Source organism: Arvicanthis niloticus, chromosome 16 (genome assembly GCF_011762505.2).
Source record: "Arvicanthis niloticus isolate mArvNil1 chromosome 16, mArvNil1.pat.X, whole genome shotgun sequence".
Taxonomy (NCBI): Eukaryota; Metazoa; Chordata; class Mammalia; order Rodentia; family Muridae; genus Arvicanthis; species Arvicanthis niloticus.
In genome coordinates, this window is record NC_047673.1 from 55,817,960 (window position 1) to 55,829,728 (window position 11,769).

The window sequence follows — 11,769 nt, forward strand, 5'->3', positions numbered from 1 at the left end:
CTGAGAACAAATCTGACTCAAATGCATTTTCTTAGTGAAGAGGAAAAGGGCTCAAAGGCTCTCAAAGGAGATCCGCTACGTTGGCTTTTTAAAGGACTTCTTTTTGTTCTCTTAGACTGGGCAAAATAACTTCTCGGTACTGGCGTGCGGAATATTTGAGCGTCACAAAAGCAGCGGCAAACCCATTAGTGGAGGCTTTGCGGTGAAGTGCATCCGTCCCCCTTCCCGTAAATAAGCTCTCCCGTTCTTAACTCGGGCTTAAAGCTCGGACTCTCGGAGGAAAAGGACTTCGCCACAAGATGGCACTGACCTGCAGACAAAGGAAAGAGCGGTGGCATTGACTTTTAAAACAGGCTTAGAAATGCGCCTTCCTTGAGTCAAGGGCTAGCGGGGTGAGAGATCGGTGCGTCTGACAGCGTGGCTTACGTTTAACTGCTTTTCTTTCCAGAATTACTAGGCAACGCACCTCTGAGGTGTGTATCCGAGGTTTTGGGAGGAGGCTGTGGGGGAAACCTTGGGTGATCCTCGTGGGGTGCCGTCACATGATCCTGGATGAGGTGGAGTTCGGCTTTAAGGGGGCGTCTCTTCCTATCTCCCTCAATCTTTAGGGTTTGAGCAGGAGAAATACCAACAGATCTTTCCTCCCTTCAGTGACACTCGCCCCGCTTCAACACAGGCGAACAGAAGGATTCTTCAAAAGGTAAGTTGCAAGTTAGTGTTTTTAAGGGACTTTTGAGAAATCTCTTATTGATGGGATGAGGTATGAGAGGAAAGATGCGGGTGTCTGAGCCGGTCGTGGGAACGGAGCGGGTGTGGAATCAGCTTTTCGCTTTGACTCCCAGTTGGAGCAGGTGGTAGGATATTCTAGATTGTGGGACAGGTCTGGGACACTATGGATGTGAGACCTCAAAGAGAGAGCGTACCTCTCCCAGAGTTTGTGCATCCCGGCGTCCTGTGCTTGGGGGGTTACAGAAGGAAATAAGTTTTCCTTTCCTCCTTCTCGCTTAGAAGGCAGGGGCGATGCCCCTGTTGGTCTTTCCTGCACCAAGGTAGTCTTCCTCATTTTTCTGGAGCAGGCTGGAGCCTCTGCCCAGATGGAGGTCCAGGAGTTTTCCTGGGTAACCTGATGAGATGCATTGGGCAGGGGTGGGGCGCCCCCCTTTCTCCCAGATCCCGATGCATTTGTCCTGCTTCCCATCACTTGAGAAAATGTGGGGTTCCCCGGGAAACGGAGTCCAGAATGGGAGAGCCCCTGCCCCACTCCCTTCCGGGCTGTATAGTACACCTTGCAAGACTTGAACCTTGTCTTCTTGTTTCGTAGTTTTAACCACTCAACTCCTCAGCTCTTTTTAAAAGGGCAATTGTGCTGGGTTAGCAGGTTAGGAATGAACTAGAAGCGGGGGAGGGGGGAGGGGGGCGGTTTTAGTGGTTAGTAGGATATTCTGCTGCTCTCCAGGTAGATTGCAGAGATGCTATTGTTGGAAGGATCCTTACTGGGTTTATAAGAGAGACAGACTGGCTCCTATTCGCGCCTTGCTTGTTCATTTGGGCTCCATTTCTGCTCTGTTCGCTTATTCTGGTAGAGGCGCCCTGATAGATTAGTTAAGTCTTCCCCCTTCCCTCTTCCTTCCTATCTCCGTGTGTGTGTGTGTGTGTGTGTGTGTGTGTGTGTGTGTGTGTGTGTGTGTGCATGTGTGTCTGTGTGTGTCTGTGTGTGTCTGTGTGTGTGTGTGTGTGTGTGTGTGTGTGTGTGTGTTGGGGATTAGGAATGGGGGTAATCAAAGAGATTCACATAGTTATACAAGGGTGGTGAAACATGAGTTTTGATTGCATCTACCCAATTTCCCTCTGGTAACTCCTAGACTCTAGGACTTAAGCATGAAAACCCAGGAGAGGGGAGTGGGAGGGGAGGGGAGGGGAGGGGAGGGGAGGGGAGGTGGAAAGGAAGTGGAGATGAGGTGTGTCTCCTATTTCCACTGTTCTTTTCATTGGAGTGCTCTGTGATTTGCACACAAGAGAGGACTGCTTCTATAGAAAGCCCAGTTCCTTATCCATCCAAGAGACAGGGTGTTCCTCCTTGATACCATCTCCTAGGGTTTCCATATAATTGTCAATAGACAGTTATCTGTTGAACAAGCCCTTCCCCCATTCCCCGGAAGGCACAGGGAATTATGTAAGTCATTTAGATAAGCTAGCAGTAACTTTGTCTGTGTATATCACTGCTGATCTTTTTTCCCCAAACAAATGAGGGAATTTGAAGAAACACACACATACACACACACACACACACACACACAGAGAGAGAGAGAGAGAGAGAGAGAGAGAGAGAGAGAGAGAGAGCGAGCAGGTTATACCCCCAAGTGCTGTATTTTATGATAGAAACAGCACTGTAAACATCCATCATGAAGGGCCAGCATTCCTACAAGAAGGAAGAACAGGAACTGTCTTGGAAGAGTGGGAGAGGGAACTAATTTGCCAACTGTTAATGTATGTAATGTCTTTGAATGTCCATGGCAGCTGTACTGAAATTTGGTCTTTAATTCTTGCAATGCTTACAGTTGTAAGACATACATATGTAAGACATATGGAAGAGGAAATGCCAGCTTGTTTTCTTTTACAGTGAGATGCAAACTCTTTCTGCAGAGAAATACTGCTACTTTCCTGACCTTGGTCATTTCTCGGAGTTACACTAAGGTAAACAAAATACCTTGTGTCTAACACACAACTATTTCCCCTAACTGGAATGAGTATTGCTCCCATACTTAACAAAATAAGGGAACTTTGCATTGTCTGTATAGATAAATGATAAGTTATTTCTCCACTGGTGAAAATAAGCCATCCAAGCCAGATTAGACAGGTTTAAAGGTTAAAGACAGGTTTATTGCCGGGCAGTGGTGGCGCACGCCTTTAATCCCAGCACTTGGGAGGCAGAGGCAGGTGGATTTCTGAGTTCGAGGCCAGCCTGGTCTACAGAGTGAGTTCCAGGACAGCCAGGGCTACACAGAGAAACCCTGTCTCGAAAAACAAAAACAAAAACAAAAGACAGGTTTATTGAGAAGCTGTTTCCAGTTCACTAGCCCCAGGGAAGTCATCAGAAGGGAGAGAGAGAAGAGGGCTAAAAGAAAGAAAAGAGTGAACACAAAGAAAGAGAATGGGGGTGGGGGCTGGCAGAGACAGTATTATATAGGGAATTATTTAGTGAACTGTCCTAGAAAGTTGAGGTTTGGGAGCTGGGTATGCAAGGTAGGGACTAAAGGATGCTGGGAAAACCTGGAGCTCAGATCTGCTTTGGTAAGTAAAATATGCTCCTCAGCCCCGTGTCCTGGGGTCTGAAACTAAACAAGTAAATGTCTACTTAGTGGGGAACATTTCTCATCGGACTTGTCTATCAAATGTGATTTGACAGATATCAGAATAGACTATGTTTACTTAAACTCATTTGTGAGAGATCTTTATAAGCCATAAATTGAAATGACTTGGTTTTGTGAATTCCTATAGTTGTCAAAATAGGCCCTATATAAAATTTCTTTTTCTTCCTCTCCACAGCGAACACGTTGCCCTATGTATCATGCCCCTCTCCCTGAATTATTGCAAAGCTTCCTACTGGGTCTCCTTATGTCTCCTTCTCTTTTTAAATTTGGTGCAAGCAACAGGTAGACTAACAGAGTCTTTTACTTATTTATTTAGTGGTGGGGGATGGGTCTGTATGCTATGACAGGCCTGTCCTCAGAGGGCCACTTGCAGGAGGCAGTTCCTTCTCTCTACCATGTGAGTGATGGGGAGCAAACTCAAGTCATTAGGCTTGGCAGTAAATGCCTTGACAAACTTTAAGATAAAAACATGACTTTGCGTGTTTTTACCAAAGGCTCCTAGCGTGCAGGGGTAAAAGGTGAAGACCGTCCTATTAGAACCCTGCATTGTCAGCTTCTTCTCTGGTCTTCCCAGTAAGCTCCTTCTAGTCTACCTCCATTTTTCCTCCCTTGTCTTCTTGGTATAGCAGCCTTAGAAATGTTCTATTTGCTTTCTTTTTTCCTCCAGGGATGCTAGCCCTGGGAGCCTACCTAGCTCCCTCCCTAACTCTGCACTCGTAGGTGTTGCTGTCATCTAGGATGCTCGGCTGCCTTTGCTCACCACCCAGGATTAAACTGCAGTTCCCAATAACCCCAGTCCCTCTTCTTGGCTATCACACCGGGCCTTTTACTTATTTATTTTTTCTTTTCTTTCTCTGCCAATAAGACTAGAAACTCAGCGAAAAGGTCATTGCTCTTTCCACTGAAACCACACCTGACAAGAAACAAGTGTCAAGTAAATATGTGTTCCTTCAGAAAACAGTCCATTTTTAATAGGCAAAATGCAGTGTTTTTCCCTAGGTGCCCGACCTGAAAAAATAACTATTCTAATTGGCATTTGTTTTGCATTTAATCATAGATTGTGCCATTAATGTTAGCACAGACTTATACCAAACATGATTCCTATTATGTACCTATTATAGTGGTCATGATATTTTAATTCTCAATCTAATATTTTCAAGGTATCATGAAGTTTTCACAGTGCCTAACTTAAGTCATTGTATTGAAATCAATATAGGCTGATAAGGTTGGGGATTAAAAGTGATTTGGATGAGGGGAAAGATGTGAATTGCTGTTGGGATATAACACCCCAAACTGAGATGGTGGGTGAGGATTTGGAAGTATTATAGGCTACGATAGATAAGTTTTTGTTTATTTAGAACAGAATAACAGAATAATTACATTGGAGCTGTTTAAGAGTTGAATATATAGTCTGGAATATAAAAGTTCCAGGATGAAGCATGGCAACTGAACACACTTCCTGTGTCTCACAAGAATCCACACATGCTCACACTCAGTGAAGCTCAGGGATAGGGCACCAAGAGAAGCCACAGGAAATAAGAATACACATTGCTATTCTTCTAGTGTTACACTGACTAATGAAAAGCTTTGTAACTATTAACCTGAAGAGGAAGTGTGACACTAAGTTTGCCTGGCTTACCTAAGAAAGTCAGAGCTTTCCCAAACTATGAAGCTGCTCCCTACCTACTCCTCCTAGGTTTGCTTTCCCACGCTATGCTCGCCCTGGATTTGAGATTCTTGAGAGTAAAACAATGTGTGATTATCCCAGACGTCATTTCAGGTGAGAGAATGGACAAGAGACCTGAATTCTACTAACGTCCACACTTGAAGTCTGTCCTAGCTAGGGTTTCAATTGCTTTCATGAGACACTATGATCAAAGAATGCTGGTGAAGAAAGGGTTTATTTGGCTTACAAGTCCATACCACTGTTCGTCATCAGAGGAAGTAAGGGCAGAAGCTCAAACAGGCAGGAGCAGATGCAGAGGCCATGAACAGTGCTGCTTACCAGCTTGCTGTCCATGGCTTTCTCAGCTTGTTTTCTAATAGAACTCAGAACCCTAGGAGTAGCCCCACCCACAATGGGCTGGGCCCTCAGATCACTAATTAAGAAAATGCTCTCCAGGCTTCCTCACCGCCCAATCCTATGGAGACATTTTCTCAATTGGAGTTCCTTCCATTAAGATGACTGTACGTCAGGTTGACGTACAACTAGCCAGCCAGCACAAAGTTATTTCACCACTATGTTGTAATGCTATATCGTCTGATTATATGATAGCAACTCTTAGTTTTATCAAGCCACATTGTGATTTCACAACAGAAAAGACCTAATATTCTAGAAAGCAAAATGGCCAAATAAAAGGTCTATTAGAGGTGTCGCATAAAAGCAGCAAGAGCATTTCTGCACATTAAGTTTCTCCTTTTCCTTTCAATAGAAGTAAATCCACATCATTCTCTTCATTGTTCTAAGAAAGACAGACAGAGAGAATGCAGCCCATTAACATGGGCACAATAGCTAGTTAGTTAGCATGAGAGATCCTGTCCTGTGGACTTCTTTAGCAAGGGGGAAGTGAAGATCAGAAGTTTCTCTCTTCTTTCTCTAAAGGAGCTTCTGATCTTATGTCTGTAACTTATATTGTCAGTATGAGAAGTTTGTTTACACTACACAATGGGGTGAAAATTTAAGGTTACAACTGAAATCTCCCCCTTGCATTGAACACTCACATAGCTGAGTGAGGAAAGATGACATTTCCTTGGATAAAACATTAGAAATTCTTTGAAGGCTTCTGACCCGATAGTCAAAATCATAGTGTGTTAAAGTTAGACTCTCGCACACAATGCAGAACCTTGATGTGGCCAGCACGTCTGTGTATGGGGCACTTGGTTCTTTGACAAGTAGTTCTTGACAAGTAGTTTCTTCCATTCAGATTTCGTGCCTCATGGTGACATCATTTTTTTAAAAAAATAATGTACAGCCTTTGGTCCCGTTTCTAATTTCATCAGAGATGCCGCTAAACTTGCCCATATACCCTATAGGCCACCTATTAAATCACAAAAAGTCAGCTCTACAGTCTGAAGCATGGTCTGCATTAAACATCACATAGTTTTTCAGAAGCCATATCTCAAAAGGCCAAGTTTCTTGATGCTCCATTGTATAGGTCACCTCCTTATGAAGATTTTTGTCAAATGGCATCTGTCTTTCAAAGCAGCCCCGTGTATGGTTAGCTGTTACCACAGCATGCTGCCCGCACTAACACTTCTCTTACACGTCCTTCCATGTTGCTTTGCTTTGTTACATGTTCCCGTCTGTGCATCACGCTGTTCTCTGTACATGTGCATTCTTGCCATGTCTGAGAGTCTGCTGTTGGCACCATTTGTCTAGCACTTGGGAGGCATGAGATTTACAAACACTTTACTGATGTGTAAACCACTGAAAGTCAACATGTGAGCAAGTCCAGTTAAAGACATTTCTGGCGAGCTGGGGGATGTAGCTTAGTTGGTAGCCTAGCATGCTTGAATCCCTGGGTTCAATCCTCAGCACTGTCATAAAATCAGATGTGCCTGTAATCCCAACGTTCATGAGGCAGAGACAGAAAGATCAAATGACCGAGATCATCTTCAGATAAAAAGTGAGTTCAAGGCCAGCTACATGAGAGAGACCGTGTCTCCAAAACATTATAGCTGGACTTTAAATGTTTGAAATGGTTTGTACTGACTGTGGGATTTTTTTAAAAAAGGTTATAATTTTATAAAAGATTAAAATCTGTTTATTTCCTTCTGTGCCTGACTTTTATAATTGTGTAAGACAGAATTTCTTTTGATGACCCTCAGTAAACTCAGTAATGCGACTGGCCTCTTTTCTTGACAGAGTATTCAATTCAAGGGAATGAAGAACTGAGAATATATGGAGTAAGAGTAAGCTGAAGATTTGATCATTTTTGAAGAACCTTAATAGTCCATTTGTCTAATTGGTAACAAAAAATAAAAAAGATGAATTCAACTCTGTTCTCCCGGGTTGAAAATCACTCAGTTCACTATAATGCCTCAGAGAATTCTCCACTTCTGGCTTTTGAAAGTAATGACTGCCACCTGCCCTTGGCTGTGATATTCACCTTGGCTCTTGCTTATGGGGCTGTGATTATTCTTGGGGTATCTGGAAACCTGGCATTGATCATAATCATCCTGAAACAGAAAGAGATGAGAAATGTCACCAACATTCTGATCGTGAACCTCTCCTTCTCAGACTTGCTAGTTGCCGTCATGTGTCTCCCGTTCACTTTTGTATACACACTGATGGACCACTGGGTCTTTGGGGAGACCATGTGCAAACTGAATCCCTTTGTCCAATGCGTCTCCATCACAGTATCCATTTTCTCACTGGTTCTCATCGCTGTGGAACGGCATCAGCTAATCATCAACCCAAGAGGGTGGAGACCAAACAACAGACATGCTTACATAGGCATTACTATCATTTGGGTCCTTGCAGTGGCTTCTTCTCTGCCCTTTGTGATCTACCAAATTCTGACCGACGAGCCCTTCCAAAATGTATCACTCGAGGCGTTCAAGGACAAGTATGTGTGTTTTGACAAATTCCCGTCAGACTCTCACAGGCTGTCTTACACGACTCTCCTTCTGGTGCTGCAATATTTTGGCCCACTCTGCTTCATATTTATATGCTACTTCAAGGTAAGCAACCCGTTGGCCTCTCCCCCAACCGTTTCCCTTCTTACCTCCTTTGTACAGACTTCCCCCAGGAGGTACATGTTGTACTTGAACTCACCCTTTCCTTCCTTCATAGATATACATTCGCTTGAAAAGGAGAAACAACATGATGGACAAGATCAGGGACAGTAAGTACAGGTCCAGTGAGACCAAACGCATCAACATCATGCTGCTCTCTATCGTGGTCGCCTTCGCGGTCTGCTGGCTGCCCCTTACCATCTTCAACACTGTGTTCGACTGGAACCACCAGATCATTGCCACCTGCAACCACAATCTGCTGTTCCTGCTCTGCCACCTCACAGCCATGATCTCCACCTGCGTCAACCCCATCTTTTATGGATTCCTGAACAAAAATTTCCAGAGAGACTTGCAGTTCTTCTTCAACTTTTGTGACTTCCGGTCTCGAGATGACGACTACGAGACCATAGCCATGTCTACCATGCATACGGACGTATCCAAGACTTCTCTGAAGCAGGCAAGCCCAGTCGCATTTAAAAAAATCAGTATGAATGACAATGAAAAAATCTGAAGCTGCTCAGAACATATGGTCCCAGGCCACATCTGTGGAAAAACAAGCACAGCCTGCCGCATGCTTTCTTTACCTGTGCTCCCAGGGAATGGAATGAAGCAGGTTTGGAAAGTCCAGGACATCCTGTGTTGAGTTTTACTGCTTTTGTGATGGTTGCCATGATAACTTGACAATCTAGATTACTTTGTAATCTTATCTTCTGGCAACAGTTTTGACTAGACTGTGTGTCTTTGTGTGTGTGTGTGTGTGTGTGTGTGTGTGTGTGTGTGTGTGTTTGTGTCTGTCTGTCTGTCTGTCTGTCTTGTGTTCCCTGTCTTCTATCTGTCTCTGTCTATCTTTGTGTATGTGTGTGAAATTATGTGTATGATAAGGATTTTTATATCGTATTTATTGGAGTGAACTTCTCTGAAATAGTGTTATGAGCAAAAGCAGTACCCACCCGGTATTCTCAAGGTACTGGATTTTCAAGATCAGATGAGATTTCCAAAACCCTGGACTACCTTCGTTCCATGCTAAGGCATCATCGTAGTCTGTTACAAGGGTGACAGTATACAGAAGTCACCTTTTAGAACGTGCTGGAGCTGAAAGAAAGTCTGAAGCCATTTGGCAGCATCTTTTTTTTGTTGTTGTTGTTACTCCTAATTGAGTCTTGCTTAAGATAAAGGTACGAAAAGAACATGTTTTCAGCTGTGAATATCACCGGGAGTTGGGCCATCCACAAGAATGAAGTGGCAAAGCAGGTCCCTGATTTCAAAATCTCTCTGACAACCAAAGCATTTCAGGGCAATTTGTTTAATATGTCAACCAGACTTGCTGCAGAAAGGGAAATGGCATCCACGGGACTTGATCATCGAGAGGTTTTGCATCGTTCAGAAGAGAGGTGAGCACCATCAAGCTTTCTGGCAAAAGCATGAGACTCTGAGAGCATTTCTAACTCATACTGCATAGAAACATAAGATGTGTTTTCCATACAGCAGTGCCTGCATAGTAACTAGTGTTTAGCTCTCACCATTTATCCTTCACAGCAGAAGACACACAGACAATGTTAATGTATGTAACCCTCAGCTAACAGGTAACCATACCTAAAAGTTTCATGCACCCTACCCATCCTAACTGTATAAACTATATAAAGTGTGGAGTTTTATAATCATGTACTATTATATCATAGAGTACTAAGTAGTCCTGTCATATTATTATATTTCCTTTCATGTATCTTACAATCATGATTTAGACTCAGAAAAGATACTCTGAAGAACAAGACAGTTTCAATGTATTATACAAAATGTTGCCTGTGTATGATTTTAGAAGGGCAAACACTTTCTGTATTAAAACTCTTTGGGCTTTTTCAGAGGAGTTTCTACTGTGTTTCTCTTGAGCTTCATTTCTTCCTGTCTCAAAACTTGCCTTCCATGATATGCTGTCTCCGCCCTACCCATTATCAACTTGCTGGAGAGAGGTTGTCTATGCAGCCCCCACTGGGGGCTGGTTCATTTTACTTTTCTAGATTTGAGAGCTTCTTAAGGCAGAGACTATATAATAATGGTGGGCCCACAGTGCATTTCTCACAGTGACAAGTAATTAAAAAGTTATTTTAAATGTATTTCAAGGCTGTGGAGTTGGCCCGGAAGGTAAAGAACTTACTGTTTTGCTGTACAAACATTTTGCCTGGGGTTGGATCCCTAGTTTCATATATGTAAATGCTGGGTGGGTGTAATCCTAGTATCTCAGGGAGAAGGAGACCAAAGATTCTTGAGGCAAGCTGGTTAGCTAGAGCAACTAATCCAGCCTGCTCTGGGTTCACTGAAGTGAAAGGCAACTGGGAAAGACTCAACATCAGCCTTTTGTCGATATAGACACAAGACATGCATATGCATTTGCCCAGTACAAAAACACATCTACATACTCATGAACACATACACAACACATGTATATGAACACCTATATCCATATCCATATGGACATATAATTTCCAAAACAAGTGAGTGGATGAAGGCAAAATTTCTCCTTTCCATTGTGCCATGTGAAATTCACATCATGGTGTTTTCTTGGATTCTCTTCCCTCTGTCCCTCTTTAGCAAGGGAACATTTTCTCTTCTACTGCATTATTTCCACCCCTAAATGAAACAGTAATGACTTTTAGATTTTTTTTAGGATCTTGCACCATCGGCTTTGTAAGAAATACCAACCTTCTTATGGTCGATGTTAGCATGAAATCACATGACAGCTAAGGTTGTCCTTTAGGTCACCAGAGGGTGAGAGAGAGGCAATTCTGAGGCAAGTTTTAAGGTTCATTGACAAAGATAACCTTTGAAAGAACTCAAACCTGAGGTTCTTACTACTTGGCACTTTCCTGCTCCCCAAAACTAGTGGGCAACTCCCTTTCTTTATATAGGTGCCTTAGAAGTCAAGTGTTACTGGGGAGCACTCTTAACACACAGCCATTTCTCCACCAGAGCATTTGCTGAGGCCATCTCTAGGAACTTTAGACAAATGAGCATCAAAAATCTTCTATTTCATCCAAAGATGGAGATGAACTAACAGTTCAGTCCAAGGCCAGCGCCGAGGTGCTGGAGTTGAAGTAGGAACAAATGATCAACTTAAAGACAATGAAAACATTGGATTTCACAAGAAACTATTAGAGTCACAGCACAATTAACAGAGCATGTATAAATTAATAATAGAATTTTTAGATCTCTAATGTCCTCTAATATCGCAAGCACTGTGTCAAATGTGGAAGTCCTGATTAACATTGTTGTTATCCCATACAAGAGGAAACCAGAGCTCAACCAGTAGTACAAGTGACACAGAAATCCAATCCAAGCATGTCTCACACTACTAAACTAATTACAGGCCTCTAATTGTAGTTCCATAAATAGTTTTGAAGGATTGTAGCATCATAGCTATGTTGGTAAAGTGCTTGCCTGGTGTTGGATTCAATCTCCAACACCTCATAAACTCGGTATGATGGTACAGGCCAGTGATCACAACAGTGGAGGTAAGGGGTGGGGTGTCAGAGGTTCAAGGTCATCTTCAGCTTCATAGTGAGTGCTAATAACATCGATGATGCCCAAATTTTCAGAAAAGAATAAAAGAGTGGAGAGGTGGCCTTGGTGACTCTATGTGTCTACTGTCCCCTATGGAATTAGAGAA

General features: G+C 43.1%; 1 protein-coding gene across 7 annotated transcripts; it reads left to right on the forward strand.

Annotated features, from left to right (window-relative positions):
• On the forward strand, positions 1-9,967 carry Npy1r (neuropeptide Y receptor Y1). 7 transcript variants are annotated; one of them, XM_076914218.1, is made up of 5 exons: positions 2-473; positions 609-700; positions 2,559-2,694; positions 7,237-8,054; positions 8,167-9,967. In XM_076914218.1, exons 4-5 carry the CDS (start codon positions 7,359-7,361, stop codon positions 8,617-8,619), a joined length of 1,149 nt encoding a protein of 382 aa, XP_076770333.1. In that variant the 5' UTR covers positions 2-473; positions 609-700; positions 2,559-2,694; positions 7,237-7,358; the 3' UTR covers positions 8,620-9,967. The 7 variants fall into 7 exon arrangements, with proteins under 7 accessions (XP_076770336.1, XP_076770335.1, XP_076770333.1 ...); XM_076914216.1 differs by having other exon boundaries at positions 2,621-2,694; XM_076914221.1 differs by lacking the exon at positions 2,559-2,694 and having other exon boundaries at positions 1-473.
• Positions 9,968-11,769: the final 1,802 nt, after the last annotated feature.